The 27,867-nt window shown below is 35.3% G+C and overlaps 2 protein-coding genes across 2 annotated transcripts in view; one reads left to right on the top strand and one right to left on the bottom strand.

The window, feature by feature from the left end:
- The window catches only part of LOC124640534 (neuronal PAS domain-containing protein 4B), a 127,782-nt gene that overhangs the window by 3,890 nt on the left and 96,025 nt on the right, over positions 1-27,867 (bottom strand). Inside the window, exons 7-9 of the mRNA XM_047178314.1 lie at positions 17,504-17,688; positions 12,348-12,454; positions 5,973-6,126 (exon numbers count right to left, since the gene is read on the bottom strand). Coding sequence (XP_047034270.1) covers positions 5,973-6,126; positions 12,348-12,454; positions 17,504-17,688 — 446 coding nt within the window. The remainder of the gene's footprint in view (positions 1-5,972; positions 6,127-12,347; positions 12,455-17,503; positions 17,689-27,867) is intronic.
- On the top strand, positions 26,697-27,431 carry LOC124640536. Its single transcript, XM_047178317.1, has one exon. It carries the CDS (start codon positions 26,697-26,699, stop codon positions 27,429-27,431), a length of 735 nt encoding a protein of 244 aa, XP_047034273.1.

The following is a 27,867-nucleotide window of genomic DNA, read 5'->3' as shown; positions in this document are numbered from 1 at the left end:
AAAGGAAAACTGTTTTTGAAATCCACCAATCGAAAACTCAAGACGTGTTGCGTTGACGACAGTACATCAAAGCTTAGATATGTGTTGGACGGCGACAAATCGCTCTTACATTCACTTTAAGGAATGAACAGATACAGTTGTGAAGGGTTCGGTTCCAAAAGACCGAATGGATAAAATACTATTCCTATGTTTACACGCGTTCTGCATTAATAAACTTGACCCTTACGACCTTCGTGATTTATAGCAAGCTTGTGCTAACATTTTATTTATGCTAAAAGCCTCACTGAACGGCTCGAAGATATCGTACAAACAGTAGGTAAGTTATGCACATTAGTTGCCATTAATTTTATGCTCATTTGTATAAGTTATATCTTATTATTGAGTGTTAAAACAATATTGATTTAGATTTCTGTTTTAGTATATTAATGTTCGTTTTCGAACACCTGTGGAGCCTCAAATCAAGAGCTATTTATTGGTTTTATTTAATTTTATAATTTTAATTATGGATGAGTTGTTTAACGAGTGGCTAGATGTTGGTATGTCAAGTAGGTAATCACCTAATCATGGTACCTAATCAGAAATGATTTACGTGCTTCTAGCATCGTAAGTTTGAACACGTATTAAGTTAATTATACTAATGGAAATCTACCAACGTCTATAAAATGTCGTAGATCCTATTTGACTGAGATCCTAGATAATTTTCAAGGTTCAAGCATTCTAGTTAGACTTTTTATATTGTCTACATAATCCGGTGCTTGTTATGCATAACCGAGTTAATGGAATGTTGGAAATCAACGTATCCGTCCATGTTCTCAGTTTCCCGCCAATTTGTGCGTCCGCGCAGCCCGAACGCATAAATCTCGTCGACATGACGTAGGCGGTCGACATGTTGACAATTTGTTGTCGTTCACCGTATCACTTGTACATGCCATAGGTGTGTATAAACAAGCGTTAAATTACTTGCTCATACACTTTCGACATCGATATTTCTTTTGATGGTCTAAACAACGACAAACGGTTCTTTACAGAAACGACTTGTCCTCTACAAAAAAGCGTCAGTTGCCTCTTACGCAGCAGGTTTTTATTTTTAAATGTAATGAACCAATTAAACCGGGAATAGTTACATTATTTTTTGTTGGTTACAAAAACTACATAAAAGGAATCTGAACGTAGACAGATAGAATAACCGTGAAATGTTTTCGTCACTAATAAAATGGCTGGAAAGTAAAGCTCGGGACGCCATTAAATCAGTTATTCACGTAAGCCAGGCTCATTATTAAAAGCAACAGTATTTGTCAGTGGAGAGCACGAAGTAACATGAGTAGGTTGCGCAAGAGCATCAGCGCAGAAACGTGACAAATGACGCAATCCCGCAAACAATGCAACTGAGCTTGTGAGCACAGCGGATTTATAGGCACCACCGTACAATATTTGGTACAATTTATAAAATAGAGCGTTGCTATAATATGCGTTATCATACAAAAACTAGGGATTTAAAGTGTTAAATAGATAGCTCTGCAGGTGTAGATAAACAACAATATTGTAATAGTGTATTACAGTAAATAAATCTACTGTACCAAGAATTGTGTCATTTTAAAAGCACTTGGCTTTTAATACAGTCATTATGTAGGGTACCTATATTTATGTTGTTTCAAATCTTGCATCTAAGTAGGTCTACTTAAGTCCAATTTGTTTACCCTTTTAACTAATTGCCTAAGAGCTAAGCTCTTAAAGTTTCATAACCTACATTTGAGCTAACTTCGTACATTATTTAGGCTTTTAGAGGCAAATGGTCTTCAGGTGTTATTATCGCTAATGTCTGCTTATGACATGGACCGCACCCTTCCAAGTCCTAAGTGGCTAAGGACCGCGCCACCGCCCTTTGTGCCTGATTGTTTAGGTCAGCTGGACTGTCACCCACTCGACCATTCAAATTAATTTAGATTTACTATCTAAATAGCGCCTACCACGACTAATATGAATCGGTCTTGTCACTGTAGGCCGAGCCATAATGACTTTGTTCGCGCCGATTATTATCTAGATGCCTAATCCGGATTGTGAATGGTGTTGAATTTAATGTTTAGGAAAGTGTTAAGTCAGACGTTATCTTAATTACGCCTTTAATGGCCCGGCGGAATAAGGAAGGAGTTCCTCGTTAAAACGCTTGGAACGTTGTGGAATCTACTCACTGTGGATCCACACATGGATTTTAAAGAATTTCTTCGAACACTGTTTCAAAACAGTTAATTTGATAACGCAAGGGATCGATAAGATTCTTCCAAAATGATTCCTTTATCCAAAAGTTTACTCATACCAAGCCAGCCATACATCTCGAGCAAATTTACAAAATTAGCAGCAGTTTTCGTGTATTCTCGTGCTATAAAACATAGACGGCTGTATCCGCCGGGTCCATCGATCAAACCCGGCGCTTGTTAAACACCGTTTCTCACATCACAACAATAGCCCTTTGCAGGCATATTTCAAGCCATCCCGATAGTAACATCGGCCGGCCGATCGGCTTGCGAGGCTCGCCCCGGCTCTATAAATCACCCCCTTACAATATTTATTCTCTGCGAAGCTTCACTACGAACTCTAGATCTTCGATCGAGTTTTAACACTCGATTGCATTGAACAAAGTAGATAAATATTACCGATGCAGGTTAGAAAATAACCATGGAGGACCAAAGACCTGAACCGCTTGTTACTAATAAGAGAGATCAGAAAACATTCAGCGAAAGTTGGCTCGGTATCTGTAGCCTGCAAACTGTCGCTTGAGCATGTGTGATCGTTAAATCTAATTTATTAGTCTGAATGTGGTTCCAAACTGTGTTCGTGCCTATCATGACATAGCTTTGAATTACAACACGCGACTTCACGCTCGCGAAATGCGAAGAATAGACATTACAACGAATGCTCTGAATGAAAATGATTACGAAGCGTATCATTAGAAGAGTGTAAGCCAAATGTAGGCTATTCCAATCAAGACAAGTAAACAAAATGAAACATAATTGGCCTTCTTAAATTGCTAGGCTATGATTGTGACTATTAACGTCAATTAACGAGGCATAGAAAAGTTATGTTTGACTCATGAGCAGTTTATAAAATAGATTGTCTTTTAGAAAACATGAGTATGTTAGGTTTAATTCAATAATTGGCTTTACAGAACCAGCTGCATTTCATTTAAAAAATTATGAAATAATTTCGTAACTTTGAGTCAACATTGCCAAAAAATCGTTCTGATTTACAAAGTTTGCATTGTTTTCAAATGTATTTTCTTTGTCGAGTTGGCTGAACAATAGTAAGGGTCGTGTTTACGCGAGAGGCGTACGTCGTACAACGTCATCTAGTATTGATATCTCAATAGGGAAGTCTGTAAGTGACCGCGTTAAGTTATGACTGCAATTTTTCAAAGTCGGCGCACCGTGGGCCGGCGGAATTATCGGCTCGGTTAATAGTGTGGCTTTGGGCTCAATTAGTTGGCGAGCTTTAGACTTTCTGATATACATGGAGTTATTGTTCTAAGGAGTTTTTGTATTGTTCTTGTTTTCGCGTTTTATTTTGTTTTGTTGGCATTTTTGCACCTGTTTTGTTTTCACTATGAGGTGCTTGGTTAATGCTAGAACCCGAAGCCAATTTTATAGGTACCTACTGGGATAGTTTACGCTACCTTACATTTTATAGAATTAGTTTGCTTGCTACGCATCACATTCGTTCAATTAGGCTTTTTCCAGTTGTCAAGCATAATTTGCACTATTATTGATTTACCGTACCTATATTTATGACATCGATAAACAAACAAAACAAACCATATAAAATAAAGTGACTTTAATTACATTACCTGACTCTTCAACAGCATAAACTCTAACCGTGTTACAAAAACTTTTTTACGTCAGTTTAAGCCTTGTCTAAAAAAATGTCAAATTATGACGTTGACATATGGTTCATTTTGCAGCCAACATTTTTTTAGACAAGTGTAAAACAGGGTTTAAGTTTTTGTAGTAAGGCCATAAGCATTTAATATTTATCTACGGCCTAGTCATACCGGCATCAGATTTATTTGCCACATCGCATCCTATAAAAGGGAAATATTGCAACGGAATTTAAAAAATGTTGTCGAGATGCAACGCTAACAAAATACCATGTAAAATTATCTCCAATTACAGTTTAATTCATAATTACAAGGCTGGACCTCAAGCCGTAAACATAATTGCTTGTTGGTACGCCGTAACTTGACGATAAATATCGTACCATTTAGTATTGGTTTACTTGATATTGTTTGTTCATGGGAGGCTTTAATTTGATATATACGATAAGCCTTGTGGGAGAAGCTTTTGTGTAGATGTTCACTTGTTATGAAGTTCTTGTTCTATGGGGGTAAAATGAATGATATTCCAAAAACACACTAGCTTTATCGGGGACGTTACGTGTTTGTATTAAAAATGACGCTTCATTTCTGATTGAAAGAATTTTTGAGAGATCTAAAGGTTATATTTGCAATGATTTGTTTGATCGAATTTAGTAAAGTGTTTGTTATATTATCTCAAATGTAGTCTGTTCATGACAAACGGTATAGTCGGTTTATTGAATTAATTAAATTTAAAAGGTGAGAACTATTTAAATTGCCTTACTTAAAATCTTTTACAATTCAATATGTTCTTTGACTTTGGTTCGAAATACTTCATTAAGCCAATCAAAATTAGTTTCGGTGCGACCTAAAAATCCAATTGGTGACTGGACCGTGGTAATTTTGACGAAGCAATATAGCACACTTATCACTCCATTTGCTCATTACTCTTTGTTCATAATAATTTGAGCTACGAATCGGCGATAGAATTATTTGTGTTACTCAGAGAACATTAAATGTGATTTAAAGTGCTTTATTTATTACTACGCAATGACGTTTGTTATTTAGTACGAAATTTATTCAACAGTTCAGTTTTACTTGAGATTTTGACATTTATTGATATATTATAATATCACAATGCTTATTTTGCTTATATTTGCAAAATATATAAAATTAATTAGACATGTAATTTAATCTTAAGTTCGAAATAATAACTACTTATACCTAATAGGAATTTGTGATTGGTTGAAACAGTAATTATTTGTAATTTTGAAGTGAAATAATGCAGATAAATTGCCTGCAGAAATATTAAAGGATTATAATTCTAATGATTGCTATGTGGCCTCACCCATTTGACCGAGGAGTTGACTTATTACAAATTGGTGAACCTATTACTACGCTGAAGTAGGTAGGTAAAACGAAGCAATATTCAAGTCATCCTCAATTTTATTTCCATAAAAACAAAACAAAAACGATAGATCCCCATAAACTGTCAGTTTGACGTAACTCTGCTCAATAATTGCGCGCGCGCCGGCCGGCAAATGAAGTGATTTCCCCTTGCAATGCCGCTTGTTTCGAAGTATTAGCGGGTAATAGAAGATTCTACGTGGACGGCCGATTATGAGGAATGTTTGCAGTCGATGGATAATTTGATAGTTTAGTGCCGTCCCTAGTTAATGGCCAGTGAGAGTAGGGTTGGTTAGAATGTGTGTGGCTGAGCTTGGTGGAATTCCTAAGATATAATATTGATGGTAGAAGCAAATCATAAGGTACTATACTTAGTAGCTTTAAAACTTACTAGTTTACTTTATTACCTACTAAATAAAATGTATAATATAATAAAGTATCGCCCAAAGTATGTATTTAAAACTATAAAAAATAGTATGCAATTTGGACAACAAACACGTCTTGGGATAATTTATTTAGGCTCGTATTAACACCCTAATTAATTTGCATTGTAATTTTGGCGCCACTACGGCGCTACTTGCAGCATTTCATTTGACATGGAACTTTCGGTATTCAAAGAAATCAAAAACACCCGCAGTTTCCCAATCACTGCTAGACTTTCGGCTTCTCACGCCAAGTCTGCAAATATTGACAGTACATGTAACAATTTTCGCAAACTTACCTCAACACCTGGTTAGTGCACACTATAACAGGTCGCTGCGAGTTCTCCAGGTTATCCTTAAGCTGCAGCACAGCATGCACCCACAAGAACTGGCCGGAGCGACGCTGAAGCCTCAGTAACGCGATGCAAGACCGCTCTTGTTCCGATTGTGTTACTGGTGGAGAAAAAACTTAAGTTAGAAAAAACATAAATACCAAGTTAGAAACACTTCTGATAGAAAAATAGGGCAAAGTAGGTATGGGGTTTGTTAGCAGAATACAAATTAAAATTAAAGCTGCTGTTAAGAGGTGAAAAATAGCAGCAAACGTCTTCAAGATATCCTTTCTACCAAGTATCTAGAAAGGAGGACTATCAATTTGGATGTTCGTATTGTTTTGGTTGTTAATATTGTAGAGTACAAAACAATAGATGATGAGAAGGGACAGCTATCTATTCAAAAGACTAAGGTAAGTAAGACAAGTTCTGAATACGTCCTCAGCTGTATATCTTAAAACTGTACTTAAGAAAACCATGAACGATTAAAGAGAAGATAAAACTATTACAAACTACAATCACAATCACAGTGTGAATAGTTATAATTGAATAGCCCTAAAATTAGAACGCCGTTAATTTAAAGATTATCGAGGTGCGGCTAACATTAACTTTCACACTTTACTTAAGTCATAAGAGACATACTAATGTCATTTAAAATTGAACTTTAACAATATGTAGTAGGGTTAGTTTCAGCTTGGGTGATGTGTACATTTATACAAAATGTTTGACTTTGACAATAATGTTATGATAGTAATTTACATGCTCCAGGAATGGTCCTGGCGATCATACGAATCGCCGTAAAAGGCATCCGATTCTTGTCCGTCGAATCGTCATAAAAGGTACTCGTTTATTTGTCGATCATTTCGGAGATAAATCGATTCCCGATTCGTATGACCGATGTTTACGCAATCAATTTCGTTTGTTTATCGATACTAACGATGCTAATACGAATAGTGATCGCTGATCATCTCTAGTTAGTTTTATTTGTTTATAGTTTTTATTACGTTTGAACAGCTTTCCCTTATAAAGTCATTCGATATTATTTATTACTAAACGACTGTGAGTATCGATGATTATTATTGGTATTTAATCGCCGAGCCCTTTTTATAGTTGTGAAATACAAATAGTGGTGATTAATTTGAACACGATCGATTTAGAGTTAACTAGCTTAGCCTCTTTACTGCAATTTAAATATTGTTTAAATTGCTCTGCTGCGTTTAATAATATGAAAGTTTATTTACCTACGATAAAATATTATGTCTCATGTTTGGATAATGCTATTTAAATTATTCTGAAACAATTATTTAACTAATATAAATGCAATGTATTTAATAATCGATTTTAATTTAATTATGGCGCTTGGCATATTCATGAGCCCGTGGGACACTTATTCAAATTTTAAATCTAGATAGTCCTTAAATATAAATAAACAAGGAGTCTATAAATAAAATTATTATAATAACTGGAATATTAATAGAGTATAATATTGTTTTTACATAAATTACTAAGTCAAATAAGCAAAGGAATTACAGATATGTGTTACTGTGGTTAAATTATATACAGGCTGTACAAAAGCTGTTTTTTTCCTAGTTTTTTAAAATTACTTTAAGGTAATCATTGCTAAGTTTCCCTTGTGCTTTAGAAATTACATACTGTATATAAATCAAAACAATTTATATTCAGACAGTTAATGCTCACGTACTAAGCTTATATGCATTAATATACGTACGCCCTTAGTTTGGACGTAAAATTATTTCAATACACATTGCATATTTACACGTTACAAAAGGTAGGTTTTAGCCGTTATCAGACTGAGTGAAAACTTTGATTGGAATCAAGATTACACAAAAAAAAAATTGTCAACTCTGGGCTTAACCGTCGGTTGACTGTTTAGTCTGCAATGTGCTAGGTACTCTTAGGGATCACTCTGTATACACAATAATTTTCTTACAAAGGTCCGGTACAACACTGACGAGTCTAACGGTTACAGATTTATTATAGTAGCATTGATTTATAAACAATTAATGCAACAATTAATTCATGTGCCTCTATCGGATCCGTGTTGAGGTATTCATATAAAATTATACAATAAACACATTTTAAATACATTAGGTTATGTAATAAGTGTGTTTTTACGTTTGGAACGGGATTTCCAAAGAATGTTTAGTTTTACCATAGATATGTTACGGGTAATGCTAGAAGGTGTAGTAAACCTAGGTTTACCCGGGTCGACTTAGTATTACCCAAGCTTCTTGGTTAAAGTCCGAATAATAAGTAAAATAAATTTTGATTCGGGGTTTACCCATGCTCATCTAGGTCTACCCAACTCTGACTGGGTAATGTTAGGTGTTGCGTAAATTTCGAGCCCGTGGCGTAATTCTAGGAAGCCCGCATTCCCTAGTTTAAAATTTCCTTCATGTTCTGTTGGAGATACGGTAAGAGTCCAAATACCAGATGTCGATAGAGGAAGAGGCGAGTTTCAGAATGTGCTTATGGCAGTTATAGAAAAAGCTGATGGTCTGTATAGACTAGGAAACAAACGTGGTACTATTGAGGAAATGTTCTCAAGGAATCAGTTTTCTGTGTGTGAACTGATTGATATTGAAAATATATCACCAGAAAAAAGCTTACGAGAGTTTGCAAATGAACAGTCACTTTCAAAACAAAATGTGCCACAAAGAAGTGTTCATGCAAAACTGCAGGAAAATTGTGCAATTCTAAATGTCACAGCAGTTTATCTTGCTCAAATAAATAATTTCAATTTGAACAACAACGACCGTTATGAGTTTTTTCTATTAAAGCTATTAAGTTTATGCTCTTTAAGCGATTACGATCGTTTTTGTATGTTTTTAAAATAATAAATGTTTAAAATGACAGTCAGAGTTGGGTAGACCTAGGTGAGCAAGGGTAAAGCCCGAATTAAAGTTTATTTTACTTATTATTCGGAGTTTACCCAAGAAGCTTGGGTAATACTAAGTCAACCCGGGTAAACCTAGGTTTACTCCACCTTCTAGCATTACCCGTAACAGATACATACAAAGTTAATATTTTAATCATATAAGTTAACAACTTGTTCCAGGAGTAGGTACGGTTTTCTATAAGCATTATTAGGTATGTAAAAATACCATCTTCAATCAAAATCAAAATCATATGACTTATAATTGTATTATAATACTTAAAAATACCAAGTTTAAAAAAAAAAACACTGTAAAGTGAATGAATATCGAATGCATTTAGAAACCACTGGTGAAATGCCTTACAACCACAATATTTACCTTATCTGAACTACAAACATAAACTAACTCGTACATCCTAACCATTAATAAATAATAAATAATAAATTAAAAGCAATAATATGTAAATTAAATATTTCAAGCGACAGTATCTACGCTTACTCTTTGACAATTAATTGAACCCTGACGTTTATCTGATTGCAATAGCTAATAAATTGTAAATGAGTTGCGACAAAGAATGCTAATAAATACTTGATATGATGCTAAATGTAATTTTATTTATGAATCTTTAGGGATGGGACAGGTGTACCCACATTACTTTATAAAGTAGCAGTCTTCTGTGAACCAGATTAATGGAAACAAGTGTACTAAATATAATATAGAAATATGAAGGGTAGGTATGTCGATTTAAGTAAGCCCAGACATGGCTGTCATGCTCTTATAGTTTCAAGAGTTTGTTTGTAGGTAACCATTATTGAGGTATCTATGTAAAAAATATACTGTTCAAAATCTTTGCAGTATTTAAAAATACTTTTGTCCCATCACGGAACTACGAAAGCACAGCATAATTCAGGCTTACACATTCTTAGCAGTTGATAGTTCAATAACTAAGAAATGGTTTATTTAACAGGAAAGACATTGTATCAAAAGCCTTTTTCTGAGTTTGCTCAGGTACTCGTGGTAGGTTTGTATGTACTACATAGTAACAAAGACAGCACAAACAATAAACCGTTACAATCAACGTAAGATCGAGAGATATCGATAATATTAATCGATATCAGAATCGAATTGCTCATAGGTTTTATAAGGCAGTAAAGTCAAATGATGCATTATTGACAGTGCTGTTTATCATAGGTGATTACGGTATCTATTGAAGTTCAATTGTTTGTTTTGACCTGTAGTAGCGAAGTAAATCAAATACCTTACTATTATTTCACGAATTTTGTCTGTTACAGGAACGAAACAGTGAAAAGTAAGAAGATATATAAAACCTTTATTGCCAAACTAATATTAGCTTATAACATGGGTGTGTTTGTCTGTTTCATATTTTTTGTTACTTAGCATTTGCTTCGAGGAAAAATGCAGAAGAACTCTACTACGTCTTACTGAATTTTACAACGATTTTTTACTAACGATGCTTGACAATAAACATTATATATCATCATAGTATCAATAACAAAAACTAATAATAAAACGCAATCAAAGCAGTTACCGCTAAACCAAACTCAATCCAAAGGTCACCGCACAAGCAGAGAACCGTCCTTGTCATTACCGATTATCGAATCATTCGAATGATGACTCGACTACGATGCATTGCCAAGTACGATTCCGATTCAACAAAGTTCGTTACTCGATTCCGTCATTCGAATATACGTCTTATGCCGACGTGACAGTTGAATTATTTCAAATTTCGAAGTAAGAATGTACGTTTGCAGGATTGTAATGAGGGTTAATGTCAGCCCATCATTTGTGCAATCTCGACTGTTGGTTTTAGAGGAAGAGATTGACGAGTGCAGCGATTGTGGGTCGGCAAACTGCCAGTATGTTTACTCCCAACTATACACCGGTGCGTTTGGCTAAAGTGGGTTTGATTTGCGAGCTGTATTCAGAGCTCTGCCTACGCGCACCTTAACGAATGACATAATGATATGAATGTAAATTGTTGTAATTAATTCTCATTCTAACTAGAATTATGCGTAGATTTAGATTAAACGTTCGACACGTAAGTTATGAGGTCCGTATTTCAGTTTACTGATGTTTTGAAGTAGATCTGTTTCAGTTCAAATACTAGTAATTGTGGAAATTAACATATTGTAGTACTCAATAATCATTGCGATTGTAATAATATTCTATCAGCCTGTGGATGATATCTGTGTAGACAACAATATCTTGAGAATATAGCTTTTATGGGCAATTTGCATCTGAATAAGTTGTACATAGCTTATGTCATTATCCCTAGATAGTTTATTACTGCGTTCTAACCGCTATTTGCTTGACATTTGACTTATGAACATCTTAGCGCGGATCCTCCGAAAGTGTTCCAATTTCGGATTTGCCAAGTTTTGCGTCAAGCGCGAAGTCACGAGTTCTGCGGAATATTTTGAATTTCGAACATTGTCTTCTAAACATAGGGTTGAGAGTCGTTTAGTAATATTAGTTGAGTGCTCGATATAATCGCTCACGTAAGGGAAGGTTCACACACGATCGTCACGTCGCGTCGCGTCAAGTCGTCGAACTTTCTCTTACGTGTGTTGTAGTAGATAAGTTTGCGTTAAACGCTGTTGTATTGTCGTAGGTTATCGAGAGATCGCACGTGATGTTCCCGATACGTCGATTGTCATCTTTTCGCAACATTGAATTTTTTGGAACTAAAATTGTCACACTTTGTGGACGTAGGTGTATTGAGGCTATACAAAAACTTAGTTACGACTGTAATTTTGCCTTCCTATCAAAGAGGAGGTTCGAATTTTTACGAATGTACGGTGTCAGATGATCAGGGAGAAAGCAACTGACACCATCACACATATTTACCCCACTGCACCAAACAGAAGAATTAAGTATATTTGACATCACAAATCATAACAAATATTCCCACGGTTTTCGTCCACCAGGACACCAGCTCATCATTAATCACAGACAATGGGCGCCTGTGCTTAGAGAACTATTAAGCGTACAGTTTGCCGCGTGATTGACTGGCTCGATCTGCGCACGAGTTGATGTTGCGGTATTACGTTAGGAGCTCTATGGCTGGCTAGATTTTTTTTGGTATTTATTTTAGTGTTCGTCGAAGTTTTGGGTTTGTGCATTTTATCTGGAAGTGTTACGGCTTCTATCTGATGAAAAAAAGTAGTCATGTGAATGCAACTTTTATATGTAGGGTGTGAATTATTGACTTTTTTATAGCTATATTGTTCCCTTGATATTTTATTTGTATGTAATCTTTGAATATTATAATATGAGCGTTCATATGTCCATGCAACGCGCTCATTATCTTTTTTATATTTTGGGTCGACCGAAAACGATCTTATTTTCAAGCGATTTTTCTGGTAGCATTATTATTTTTGAGCAAGTATTCTCTTCTCTGATATAATTAAAACAATGTACTCACTTAGTCGATGTTTGCTCTGAGCCTCCTTGCAGCAGTCGGGATGCAGGAGGTGGTACCAGCTCACGCCGTGCAGTGAACTTCGCTCCCAGCCCAGGTGCCACTCGCTACTGGACAAATATAAGGCACAATTAGTATTAAGTACTGACTGTCACACTGCTAATTGTAATTATTTTTTTCACACTCATTATTCACTGAAAACAAAATGGCATCAATAGCAACGTTTTGTGACCTTGGACGACCTGTAAATTTTCATCAGAGATGGTAAATTATCTTATTCACGGTAAAGATGCTAAAACCTTGATACAGGTATTCGTGATAGTAGAAATTGTCTATGCTATCGAATATCTACTTTACTCCACAGTATCAATTTCCTGCACAGCCCTGAAGTTTTGTTAAGCTCAGCTAATTCTGCTACCTATAGTGGTATATTGTTACATTTATATTACTTCTAATTCAAATAAAAAGGCGTTCGTTCCGTATGCGTATTAATTAAAATTAAATAAGAAGTCGTTTTTTTCGTAACTGATATTAAGGACTTTTGGTCATTGGTCACGGTCTTATAGCCACTTAAGAGGGCAAGACGGAAGTAGGAAAAAATCGATCAATCAACTGTATATTATCTCTCTATGTACTACTATTATATCCGTACCAAAGTTCAATACAGTTATTGCATTAGTGCAATTAACTAGTTAAGGTGGTGGTTTCTTTACAATTATTAAGTATTTTTTTGTAACCAATCCGTCTAAGATAAATTCTAATACCGCTGATGATGATGATGACCGCTTCAAAGCCGTGCTTATAATTTTTCTAACAATCTAAATGTAAGTTACAAAAATATTTTTTATTTGTAACACTACTTATATCATTAATCATTTACATACCTACATTCAAAACGAATACTAACAAACAAAATCAGATAAAAAGCATCTAATTAAAACTATACTAGCTTCAAGGCAAATTATTAAACAATTCGATATCAAAAACTTTATACCACAGATAATAATTATTAAGAAATTAGACCAGTATTTCTGGTATTATGCAAACATTATGGAACGGAATCGAACTGACTATTGTACCCTCAAGGTTCAAATGATTGATGGATCAGATGACCCTAACAGATTGTGTTTGTATTTCAAGTTCGTTTTAATTTTACTTTTAATCGGTCTTGATTTGGTAATTTTTTGGGTGTTTGTTTATGCATATTGGTTGTTACTCGACTGCAATAAGGTTTATTTATTGAACAGTAAAATATTCTACAACTAACTTTTGGAAGTGGTTTGAGCTCCGAGCCTTTTTCCCAACTATGTTGGGGTCGGCCTCAAGTCTAACCGGATTCAGCTGAGTTGGTTGGACTTGGTTAGACTTGTGTCAGACTTATTGACTTCGGACTACCCGTAACGACTGCCAAGGATGTTTCATGACAGCCGGGACCTACAGTTTAACGTGCTATCCGAAACACAGTAATATAAGATTGGATTGGATAAAAAGTTCTGTTACAATTATCTTGAGTCTTTCATAAGCTTTTAATACCTAGATGTGGAAATAGTGACAGCCTCTTACTTGAATTTCTCTACCTATACGTGGACCCAAAATTTATATTCACAAGTAGTGCTTTGTTAAGAAACGTATACCTTTGTATAGAATTATATGAACAGATGGTGTTAGAATTTTATAAAGTGCTACAATAAACAGTGAGTCAGCTAATAATGGCTAATAAAAAATCCGCAATATTGCCTTTTTAACTTGACCTTAAAACATACTCAATAGCAACAGTAGCGATTGGCTCATACACATAACAATTTGTTTTCTTAACTAACGCGATTCTCTTCAAAATTTCAAGTGTATCTAAAGCTGTATTATTATCAGCTATAAAATCTTTAACAAACGACCTTACCACATTACAATTAGAGTTGTTATTCGATTAACTGATAAAACGATTGTAATCGATATAGAGTTAATATTTGCATTTATCTTAAAGCAATTAAACTTACGTTAAACTTCTAAGTTTTCTCTTCAAGAAGTAGGTCATTGACAATAGTTTCGAGTGGTATTAACAACTCATTAATATTTTATCTGAATATGAAATTGCGACTGTCATTTTAGAAAACGGCAATAGATACATATTGTGATAGTGCCGTAATTAGGAATAAATGGCTTTTAGATTTGCATTAAAATATGTCTCACGACAGTAATAGTAGATTGTTTTGTAGCGATTGCTTTTGCATAATGTTGTGTCAATTTCTTGGCCTTTCTTTGACTGACCTCTGCTCATATACCTAGACAAAGGATAAGCAAAAGTCACCACACTTTTACAAGAAATTGCATGTATAGGCGGTATTTACACCAATAACAATATTTACTTAGTAGATCAATTAATAAGTAGAGTAAATTAAAACTTAACTCTAAACTAATTCAATTTCTAAATAGTTCCTATCTCTACTTATACTGCGTCAATACCCACGCTAAAACCAAAAATAAACTTGAACACTAAACAATTAAAATTAGTCGGCGCGCTCAACAAATCATAACCAAACAAGAAAACATTTGCATGGGAGTGACGTAGAAACTCATTGAAACCCGCATAATGTACGCTAAGACAGGACAATAATGTTTACTGCGACCAGATGCAATACACCATTATAGACTGTGTGACATATGGCTGTGCGTGATCCGCTTAACATATAAATCATAGATCTTTATAAGGTAGGAGTTCACTGATCACTTTATCTATTAAAAAAGTAGGAGTTTTTGAACTGCTATTGCCAAAATAGTTGAGGTCCTATACAAATGTACCCAAGTACTGAATTTCATCAACAACAGCCTTTTTATTGTCAGGCCTCCTCTCACACAGAGAAGGATTGAGCGTTAATCGCCACGCTTGCTCAATGCGGGTTGGTGATTTCAGACTTTACAGTCCAGGTTTCCGCGATATGTTTTCCATCACCTTATAATCAGCATTTGCCGTCTTACCACAAAAACTTTTAAACGTTAGTTTATGCCTCGTCTAAAAAAATGACAAATTATGACGTTGACATATGGTTCATTTTGCAGCCAACATTTTTTTAGACAAGTGTAAAACAGGGGTTTAAGTTTTTGTAGTAATTGGTGTCTAAGATATACTTAGAAAGTACATAAAAATAGCATTTCCGGATAAACGGTACAATAATAGTTCGGTTTATTGGTTGTAGATTAATTCGTAGCAAATTTTTTTAACTTGTAATGTCATGTTCTCATCATCGTCATCCTTACTAAATATTGTGTTTAAGTTGATTCAAGTAGACAAACATACTGGCTGAATATTAGTATAGAGGTTTAGTATCATACCCAGAAATTATGTTGTGTCTTTTAAATGCTAATTATTGTTACATAAATTATAAATATTGATTTATTCAACATTAATTACTACATGTGTATGAAGCTTAAAATTACCTGCAATTTTATTGTGACAGTTACATAGTGCATAGACTCGTCTGCTAATTAATAGGGAGTCATATTGAACATCATCTATTAATGTTTTTATGCTAAATCCGTTTATATTAACTAAGGATGCGTAAAGTCGTTATAATTTAGAAAATGGATTTATACGCTTACATAATAAGTCAGTCATTTTGCAGTCTTCCATTGCTTTTTAAATGTGATTTATGAACTTATAAATTTCACCTCAAATGATCACCATTATTAGCGTGCATTAAGCATTGACACTTTTTCTATCACTTAGGTACTTATGTTGCTGTAGAATAATTCTGAATCAACAGCTGTTTAAAAGAGACCATCATGAATAATTTGCTTATGACTTTACAAAATACTTATTAGACTTTCAAAAATATTAAGTCAAGATAGTGCAAAATGTCTAAAGATACGTCAGTGTGCACACAGCTCTAAGACAGAGTTTCACGGGAGCTTGTAACTTTGTTATTGTATGCAAAGTCTGTCCATTTCCCAGCAGGTGACAGGCGTGTTTACATTTCAACACTAGACACGGAAATATAGTGCAATGAAAGGCCCGATGCTTTGAGCATTTGAATAAATTAGATATTAATTATGTTGTTCTTGCTTGAGTTAAGGAATAATAGATAAGTCGACGTGCTGTCAAATGTGTTTAACGACAAGATATAAAAGCTGACTGATAATTTAAATCTTGAAGCATTTCTATTTTGAATTTCGAACGTTGTGATATCTATTTTTAAATGTAAGAAGGATCTATATATGTATATGAATACTGCACACTATGGTCTATTGCTAGATTCTGAATTTGAAAACAAAAAACAAATGAACATCAAGGAACTCTAGATTGAATGTAACATCTGAAAACAAGTCTAGTAAGTACCTTTTTCAGGCGTATAAAGCAACACTCCACAACATATTCTTTACGTATAAATTCCACATTTCAACCACGACAGCCGCATAAAAAACGTCAGATTATTTGTAGCACGTCGAGCGCTCATCTCTTTAACCATTGCATATATTTGAAGTCGTCTTATTATTTCGTGCCATTCAATGTGGTGACGAGAGCCATGAATATGAAGCAGTTTCAATAGAGATGTTGTCATACTTCAGTGTTTGATGGACAGTGGGCCAGTGACAGTTATACATACTGCATTGTTTATTGTTCACTGGGCCTTGAACCAGTAGGCTGTTTGTGTGACATGTTCTTGTAAATGTATCGGGTGTTTGGTAGGAGCTACTGTTTACAAATGGAACTTGATCTTGGTTTGATTGTCTTTTGTTTTTTTTGTACATAGTGAGATTCTGAACGGATCTGATTTCGATTAGGTCTTCAAAATAAGTGATTTTAACATCATCATCAGAAATCAGACTACTGTTGATTGTAGCTGTCCTGGTATCGGTAGCCCACTCGGTGTTGGGAATTTCTTTATAACTTTTAAATTCATGTTTTCTGATGACTTGTCAAATTTTAGCTCCTCACTGCCATTTGAAGTGCAGTGTTTGGTAAGCGTTAGCTAGGGTTATCGTCTTGCCTATGCAACTGGGTTGAGTGCGTTGGGGATGAGGTAGGTAGTTGCTCCATGTAAAGCAATGGTGCTCAGCTGCTGCGGTTAGATTGTAAGGCGACCCAAACATTGTTGGAAAAAGACTAGGCAGATATCTAAAATTCGTCAGGGATAAGGTGCTGACGATGTTACTGTGTTACTTACTTGGCATCAATATGCAGTATCTTCATGTCCATGGCGTGCACTGTGGTGAAGACGTTGGTGGCGCCGTGCACGACGCACTCGCGCGTCTCGGGCATGGCCAGCGGCGTGCACACCGCCAGGAACACTGGCTCGTTGCGACTGCACAGCGGCAGGTACGACACGTAGTGGCCGCGGACTAGTATTACCTAGAAAGAAGTCATAACTTGGTATAAAAACAAGTCCTCAAAATTCCCTGGAAAATCTCTTCTTAAGTGTAAAAAAGGATCTCAGAATATATTTTTGTTAGTCTATGCTGCCACGCTGCTGGGCAAAGACTTCCCCCATAATCTTCCATCCTTCCCTTTCATCTTCTCAGAACATAAACAGGAAAAAATAATTTGATAGAAGCTTGGCAAGGGAAAGTGTAACAGTCAGTTCAAAACACCATATCAAGCCAACATCATAATCTCATTTACCCAATCCCCCAACCACACACCACTGATACACTTAACAACTATCGCAAACCATCAAGGCCTTTAAAAAGCTTTTTACATCTAACACAGTGTGACCCCCTTGCGATAGGGCGTGGCTCTATGACATTCTTTAAACTTTTAACTGCACAATAGGTAGGTTCATACAATAGTTCACAGTTCAACCACTCACTGACGCTTCTCGATCCGGATTCGAACAACCTTGAACGATATTTTATTGTTTCGAACTATCGTATTCATAGTATCGATTTGGATTTGGAATCGATTGTAGATGTTCCTTTATTTTGTCTTCGTGTGTGGTTTTGATTGATGGTTTGGCTTTTAATTGATGTGGAGGTCTGTGGAGGTTCTCTGTTTTGTTTTAAGTGTGGATTACAGGTCTAAGGTTAAAGTTAAAGAATGATGATCCAATGTTATAACCTAAGTTTATAATATTCATCAGTCATTTCATCATCTTCAGTTGCTAATTCTAAAAATGATAAAGCTTACTATTGTAAGCTTTTAGCACGATACGAAGTAACTGTTAAGTAACCTGTGGCTTGTTGCAAAGCTAAATGCTTTTCAAACTCTTCGTAGATCAAAACAACAATAGTAACAAGCCATACTATGAATACGTCAGGAAACATTAAGTAGGTACAAAAATATCATTGTATCGTTGCGTAAAAACTTTAATCTACTTAACAAGATATATTTAAATGATGTCTGCGGCTGTAGGTCAGATTGTATCATGATCTTAAATAGACCACGGTATTGTATGACAACATTATTCTGAATGCAATTTTGAATGAATATTATGCTAATTAGATAGGAAATACTGACGTGTCATAAGAATGCGGTGAATAGGATTTGCATAGACAGGGGTTTTGTGATAAAAACAACGCTACAAATTGTGAAAATTGAGCCTATGAAGTGCAAGGTGAAATATGTATGTAGTAAAATATAATATGTATGCTAGTTTTAAGGTATATATTTATGGGCCAATGCAGCCTAAAAATAAAGGTATTTTGATTTGATTTTGATATGTAGCAGCTGAAAAATACTTCATAAATATATACATACATTTTAATCTCTGAACTGTTAATTATCAAGGAACTAAGACTGACTTAAAAGCTATCTGAGACATGTACATATTACATCCGTCCGCATGTCATCTCCTCAGCTCATATAAGGACGGTCAACACGCTACATTTAATAACCCGTTCCCTCACACAAAACAAGGTCTCCATTCCCATCCCAGATTAGAATTAAAAAGAATTAATTTGACATAAGTACTTAGGGGATTATAACAAAGGCTTTGGTCATAAACCGATTGGTTACGTCAACGCGACGCCCACCGAACAAAATGTATGACGGTAGATTAGCCGGATATGATGGAAGATAATCAGCGTATGACGATACGCCCAAACGTATGACGGCGTGTGGTGTAAGCGATACGCGAAAATATGATCTTGCGTTCAAGACATGTGAGCAATATTGGAGGGTCTTAAGGTCAAAGTCTGCTGGGGCTGAAGGATTGTATGAAAGTAGTACAACGGTCCGGGCACACAAAGGGCTACAGAAGGTACAATGGCCCTGGTACACAAAGGGCTACAGAAGGTACAACGGCCCTGGTACACAAAGGACTGTAGAAGAAACATAGAAGGGTTTAGAAGTTAGCATTAGTCTGGCACTGTGATCTATTTCTTTGATGTATTTATTTAGTTTGTGACTCTGTTAAAAGCTTTTCTGATTTGTTTATTAGTCGATGGCATCATTTTTAATCGGTGTGAATGCAAAACTGCAGTTAGCTTTTACGCAGATTGAGACAAAGACTAGAAAAAAAAAAACATTGTTTTTGTCCTTGTCCTTTAAATGTTAATTTAAGTCTGCTTTTTTCAGTCTGTGTTTATGTCGTGATTGCCCTATTGGTTGACTGATTAGGTTAGCGTAAACAATAAATCAATGTTCCATAATTGTTTCTTTATTTCAAGGTAGAAACGAAGGCAAATCCTGGTTTGAAAAAAAGAACTCTGTAGGTATTAGAAAAAAAGTGATGCATATCATTAAAAAGGTTGTATTTAATTACGATTAAACGCTCTCGCAATCGCCTACAACTTAATCCCACAAGTTCATAACAGTATAGGACAATCAATCGTGACTTATTATCTGTTGCGTAGAACCGAAATCCATCAGAACCATACCGACTCACTCAACATGGACCACTTTCTACCAAGATAAGGGACTTCGTGACTTCTCCTGACCCGATACACTGACCATACTGTTTCCCTGACAATGGCGCTAGTAGTCATACTTTCTTCATTGATAATTAGTTCCGATTTTCACCGCAATTCACTTTGTTTCGTCATTGAATTGTCAAAATGATAGTGTTGTGATTTCAGAATCGGACTTTATCTTTTGAAGCTTAAATGTCGTGCTATATTGAGACATGGTTGATAATGTTCCGTGACAGTAGTGAATGGGTAGGAAGTTGAAATTGATGTGGGCAGTTTAATATTCAATGGAAATTAATGTTTTCGTGTTGGGAAGGTAAAGTAGGAGATAAAGAAAAAGTTTTACTTTTTTTATTAATAGTTGTCCAAAATGTAGCATTCGTTTTAGGTGTAATCATGAATCATCATTTTGGTAAATAGCGAGTTATTTGAATACGGGTTGAATTTCAGTTATGAAGGGCATTGCACACCTGAATTGCAGAACTTAAAGCTCAGAAGCTATTCACCGTAACTTCTCAATACTGAATCAAGCTATCACAAAGCTAACGTAACATTATGTACCAGCCAAAGATACAAACAAACTGAACATCCATCCCAGCAAAAAACCGACTAAAAACTCGTAAAGTTCAAGTCAAAAGTTGCCAAAGAACAGTGAAACCGTTAGAGCTATTGTTTATCTATATAGTCTGAGGGCAAGACCGATTAAACACCACAAACGTCGGCAAGTGGTCACAAGAGTCACGCTCACCAGTCCGAAGTCACGAATACTGACGTCACACCTTCTTTTTTTTCGTCACAAGTTATCCTTTATAACGGTGTGCGCACGCGTCGCCGCACGACTCGTGTCGTGTGCGGTTCATGTAGTTTATTATATTAGAGGTGATTGATTGCTTTCGATACTATTGATAAAGCTTGACCGATGTGTTTGATGACGAATGTTACTCGTACTTACTATGTTACTACTGGAAGTCATAGTAACATGGGTACGTACTAATTTTAGGTATGTCTACGTCGCTAGGTAGTTCGTGCAAACCGTTGTTCGGTGTTTGATAAATTACTAGACTGGAAATCGTGATTGTACATTTGTCATACGTTTGGTAAATTTTCGTAAATTAAATATGAAATATTGGTTTGGCAACTGTAAGTTTCGATTTTAGTGGTTACGAAAATTGAAATTGTTGCTGTATTTTTTTTTAAGATATCAAAATGAATTTTTTTTTACACCGCCCAGAAAAGTAGCTCCATGGCATTAGTTGAAATGAATAAATCTACGCTATGTTTACAGAATATACAAGAAAATCCTTTTATGACTTACAACTATTAGTTAAATTAACCGCTATTTTAGTAAGCCATTTACCAATAAAAACATTCCAATTAGAGCAATTATCGCGTTATGCAAATCTTACGTAGTTACAATAAGTGAAACTATCATACCAGTACCTATGTGTGATTGGCCAATTAAAATATTGCTTACAACATTACGCAAAAACTTGAACTATGAACTGCTTCTGAGCGAATTCAAATTATAGCAGAATTAATTTTCAAAATTATAAGGTACATGCGCAGTCAATCAAATTAGAAAGTTGGAGTGCCAACTTGATTTAGTTTAATGATGCCGATTTGTATCAAAAGCTCATGTTCTCTGATAATGGATAATTACAATTTAATGTGCTCTGAATTTAGTTCATATTCACAGAAGCGTACCTTGTGTAACTTGTAGAAGCCCTTTCAGCATGACACACTCATAGAGTATGGTGTATGTCCAGTAAAAATATTGGCCCTCTAAATTTTTTATAAATGCCTTGAAACTTAAAGTATTGTTTTAGGTAGTTTTACATTGTGTTAAACATAACAATTGGTACGAACATTATGTAACTAAGTAATCATGGTTGCGTCCTGTATATTCCCCGATACTGCAACAATGTCACAGCCTCACACGACCAACCCTAGCTTGAAAACTGTCGTAAGTCAAAGCTTACAGCATTATACGCTCAAAGCGACACCTGGCTTTACCTTCCACATTACATCACATACTAACATAATATTCACACCACAGAATAAAGTCCGGGGAACGTGGCGTGTTATTTAAATTAAGCCACTCATACACTTTATGTGAAGCAAAACATTGAGTGTGCCGTCGTTAGGCACCGCCGGAGATGCATTTATTTATGAAATGTAAATGCATCTGATTGTAATAACAAAACTCGGGCTACTGGTCTCTATATTAAGATGTATTATTTGCATACGGTATGCTGAACGTGTGACCGAGTGGTTGTTACATTTTAGTTGTAACGGAGTTCAGTGACGATTATGTTTCACTGTGTAAAATCTTGTTCGGTTACTTGTAGCAAAGGATATATTTGAAATCAAGTAAATCCATAGTATTAAAACTAAAAATATTTTTTTTATTGGAGATACTAGATTATTTAATAGAAAATTTTGCAGACACAAATTACTTACGGGTGTACACTATACGGACTACAAGAAACATAGTCGAAGAACAGATAACCACCCAAAAACAACTTAAATTAAAATTACACATACTTTTTTGTTTATTGTATGACGACAAATGAGTCAATAATTATAATAAAGTGATTCAGCAGTGAAAATTCACCAGTTACACGAATAATGTTGTAATCATCAATGAATCACTCATAAAGGTTTACACAAACAAGCTCATCAAAAATAACCCTGATGTAATTAAATGTTCTGCATTTCTATAATCTATCAGTTCCGTAAGACCAATCCTTGTCTGATACTGAGGCTGTTCCGCTTACATCAAGGAGAACCGAAAGAAGGAAGAACGAAAAAAAATAGCAAACAAAAAAATAAATCGAAATCTAAGGTCACCCAAAAAAACTGATATCACAACTTTTTTATTAACAATAATTGCCTACAAATAGCACCATTCTATACACATTAGCGCTCGTATCAATTACAAAAGAAATTCTTTGTATCATCATGAACCGTATTAGGCTATTGAGCAAAAAGCTCACATACAGAGACATATCATTTGGACGTGTTCTCACGAACACTAAAAATCAAGTACCAATCATTATACGGAACCCCGTGAACTGACACGTAGGTATATTAATTTCAATAATGACCGTCCGAATGAGCCTTCTTTCGTCACACACCATATAGAAAACATCAAATACATATAATTAGAGGCATCTATAAACTACGGTAATTGTGAATCGTCTTCTTTAATTACGAAGGCCGGTATCGAAGGTTGTGGAAGAGCTTGTGAAATATATTTTTAGTGATGTACTGGACATGTATTGACATACTAATCGAGTAGTGCTGCACGATGTGCTAATTAAACTGTCGATGTAACGTATCGTCACGTAATTGAATGCTTTCAAGTAAATGCTGTGCCGATTACGAATTTGTGACCCAATTATTGGAAGACACGACTGATTTTGTGAATAAGAGTTGACTTAGATTTTAACTCCGATATTTCATCAACTGTAGATGCAGTATTTCTATGCAATTAAGTAACATAGTGGAGTCTACCAATGACTTGGTAGGTGAATATTGAAGGCGAGATGAGTCAAAAATATACCGTATGAAGATATTTAAGTACACGATAGACTACGCATCGTCCTATATTACTAAATACAGTGACAAAGTTGGGTAATGTGTTAATATTTACGAGAGCAATGTATCCGTGTGCCGAGAGTAATCGCTGCACATTCCGATACACAAAACATCAGACGCTGAGCATCATTATACAATGACAAAAGAACCTTGTGCAACTAGTTAAAATGTATGCTCTCCTGGTACTGGCGGCCAAACAAATCAAATGAATATTTAGAATCATCTTCATGGGAAAAACTTTTTTTGGTGTAGTAATGCTGCTGCATCTGAAAATGAAAATTGAGCACAAAATATTTGCGAAAACCCCCAATCTGATTGTATTCTTATAATGCTTTCATAAAAATCTCCTGTTGTTATATTTTGGGGAATAGTGGCAGTAGCAGACTTTAGATTTGTAAAACACTCAGAGATCAGTGGCATAGGAGGTGTCGTGAAGAGACCCATATATTTGGAGAGTCAGGCAAATGATACTTGCACCTAATGATCTCTAGGGCGAAAGTCATACTGGAGATTTCAGATTTAGTAGCAAAAAGCAAATAAAATACAAAAAAATGCCATTCCACATACAGTTGCAGACGCTACCGATCGGTTCCACCGCACTAACCTTATTCCGCATCACAATAATGGTTTCTGATCATTTCTAAGAGCATTTCTTGCAATCGTCGACTATTACAACTGTATTGTTTAATGCCTGATGTTCGACTGTCTCGAAGATATTGTTCTAGGAATATTAGATGCAATTTATGTAAATTGTATTGTATCTGCATGTCGTGTGCTCTTTGCAGATGGAAATAGATCTCATAAGATTTCGCTACTGAGTAGTATTGGATTGGAGTAATGCTGCTGTGATTAGCTTGTGGTACTGTTCTGTGATAGTCAATGTTGCTCCAGTTTTATAATATACGAGTTTACGTTCAAATTCTAACGGCTTCGTCAAAAATATCCAAATTAGCGGCAAAAACATAACACTTGACATATCAAATGATTCTTCATCACTGTTATCACGCCCTCATCCGATATTATTTGGGGTCGTCGAATCAAGGTTTTCTACTTCTATACTGCCCTGCCCTATTTGTCATTTTCTTCAATAACTTCTTCTTCATCAAGTCACGTTTTTTCAGGATCAATATATGCTCTTGTAACCTTCAAAACTCTTTCTTAGAAATGAGCTGTGCTTTCATTTTCATCACTAAGACAAATAGTTTTATAATATTCACTTTTACCCCTCCTCTTATAATAATCATCAGCCAATGTGTTTTGTTGTTCCTCTGCTATTGTATTCTAAACTCTATTTGAATCGGGGTTAAGTTCAAAATTGACTGTTTAATCAATACTAATGAACGAAGCAAGTCAAATGTGAAAAGGTTGAGATTAGTATTAGTAGCTATTCAGTGTACATTTCAATACTTTTTGTGGTTAATAATACCATTCAACGATATAGTGTCGAATACATACCATTGTTGCGGTTTTGTAATAATTTGGTCTATAGGTACTCTTATTGAGTGAATGAAATGAAATATGCATTATATCTTGCCTCCTCTTTTAAAGAAACTAAATTATTAAGCAACATAAATTGACAAAATTGAACTTGTAGGTATTTGAAATAAATACATCTTCCTTAAAATTATTCTTGGATCTCAATCAAAATATCTACCAAATACTTTGTATTTTGAGCACCCCGTCCTGTTCTGCATAGCATTATTTTCCGAACTTATAACAATAGTTCAACTTTGATTCAAATTGCAAATTACAATAATTTGATTTCAGATTGAAATAATTATTTTCTGTACTCAAAATCGTAGAATAAGGCTCGTCGATATTTTGTATCTCACGCAATCCCTTCATATTTAATTCAGATTATTTTTCCTTTACTTTATCATCATCATCATCTCAGCCATAGGACGCCCACTGCTGAACATAGGCCTCCCCCTTAGATCTCCACAGATACCTGTTGGAGGCGACCTGCATCCATCGTCTTCCGGCGACCTTTATAAGATCGATTTACTTTATACCTACATTTTATTGCAACTAAGTGTACGATTATCAAGTACCCATAAAACCAGTGAATTAAAGCTGTTTATGAAATATTTGGTCCATTACAGGAACGATAGTGTAAAGTCGATACTTGTATGTCGGTATCGTGCGCTCGCGACCATTAGCGGCGCTTGCGCAACATGCATTTAGTTCAATAGTTACAAGCGATTCTGGGGAAATGCTGTAATTTCGTATATTGCAGTTTAGTTACTTTAATATTGTAATTATATGGAGTTGGTTACAATGTAGTTTAGTGATGACAACACTGATTTATGATTATATTTTTATTCTGAAAATTATTCTTGTACGTGCAAATATTGTAGCCTATATTTTTTAGGATTTCATAGGGACAATATAAATGGAACTAGACTGAAGTAGCTTGAAATATGATCACAGTAGTTAGTATATTACACTGTAGTAAAATGTAATTAAATTAAATAAAATCACCGGCCGTTTTATAGATACGGAACCCTTGGAGAGCCCGTCCGACACACACTTGTTTTATTCGATGTTTGCGTTGTCTATAGAGAATTCCAAGTGTTAGAACTTGTATATAAATCAGTGTCTACCGGATTGTTCGTATGACAAAAGTGTATAAGATGCCATAGACACAAGTTGCAACCTCATCTGTTATTTATAAGCTGTGGCCCGCTTCCCTCATTTCAATTTTCAAACATAACTGAAATACTTCTGCAGATCCTGCAATTTTAATACTATAGACATAGACAATTCTCCATCGCATCGGTGCTCTTTCAAATATCTATGGATATATTTTGATCTGATAGATTTCTAAACGTCACAACTGACAGCTGATAAAATTGATAATGATTTCTATCTCAAATGGCTAGCAAAATTAGCTCTATACAAAAGTAATTGATTATGAAATATTTATGTCTCGTGCTATACTTTGTAACTTTGCATGAGTGTACCGTAGATTTGAATATACAAGATTTAGTTTACATTGCTGATCATTTGTCGGCGGCAGAATGTCGGCGACTCTTCGCTTCCTTGCTGTTCACATCGAACAAACTTCCAGCGAATTTAACCGAAGCTGAACAGAAAGTACCGAAAGACGTGCCGTGTGTGAAGCTACTGATCAAATGGAACAGTGGAGACCAACCATGGGAGGGAAAAGGGAAATCACATACCGTAGTAGGAAAAAGACTGCGACAACTTGGACACGCTGACCTATCGGATTGGCTAGGCAAGCTAGTGTTTCACAAATTATCAAGGTCTGTCAACAACTCTTTAAACTTCGAAAAGTATTTTGAAGAAGACAAAAAGCTTCCACAATTTACAGAAAAAATTTACAAAGACAAAGATTCACTAGCTGCAGCAAAATGGACCACTATAGATACTATATTTAGTGTTACCCTATTCGGTTTGCTATTTGTATCAGTCGCTGCATTATTCCGTATTCTGAGCGCAATATGTCGAAAAGCCAAAATTAAACTGATTACTGCAAAAGATAAAGAAGAAATGGTTGATTTATTAAGTATAGCGGAGTCAGTGGAAAGTGATCAGGAAACTGTTTATGAGTACGAACATGGTAAACGCTCTCATGTCAGCTTTAAACTTGAACTTGATAGACCAGAAGATGATTCTGATAAATAAGTGTTAAAAAATAAATAAATTGAGACTGAAAACTTCTGCCTTTATTTTCAAAAACTTACTTTAATTGATCAGTACCGTAATGTAAAATTGATTTGCATACCACTCCTCAATTTGACTTCATCACCAATAAAATTTGCATAAGAAATTATCGGTCGTCTATCAATTAACATTTCCTACGTTAATTCCTTGAATCAAAGCACAGCTACCTGTCGCTAACAAGCTTGTGTGCGCACGCAGGCATCGGCCGTGTCATCGCGGCGCTCGCCAGATAAACCTCATTAGCGAAAGGCCTTCTTAACTTCATCAACTGATACTATTAACTTGGAATATCAGACCACTGCCCCGACTAAATGGCAAACTTAACGTACCTACCTGAGTTCTGAATCTTTGTACAAAATTACGCCATTCCTAACAATAAAATCCAAAGTTTTATTAC

Source organism: Helicoverpa zea, chromosome 21 (genome assembly GCF_022581195.2).
Source record: "Helicoverpa zea isolate HzStark_Cry1AcR chromosome 21, ilHelZeax1.1, whole genome shotgun sequence".
NCBI classification, from domain to species: domain Eukaryota; kingdom Metazoa; phylum Arthropoda; class Insecta; order Lepidoptera; family Noctuidae; genus Helicoverpa; species Helicoverpa zea.
This window is presented reverse-complemented; position numbering and strand designations above follow the sequence as displayed.

Bases quoted from the DNA above. Each gene is read 5' to 3' on its own strand.
- LOC124640536 (XM_047178317.1), top strand. From the start codon at position 26,697: ATGAAATATTTATGTCTCGTGCTATACTTTGTAACTTTGCATGAGTGT.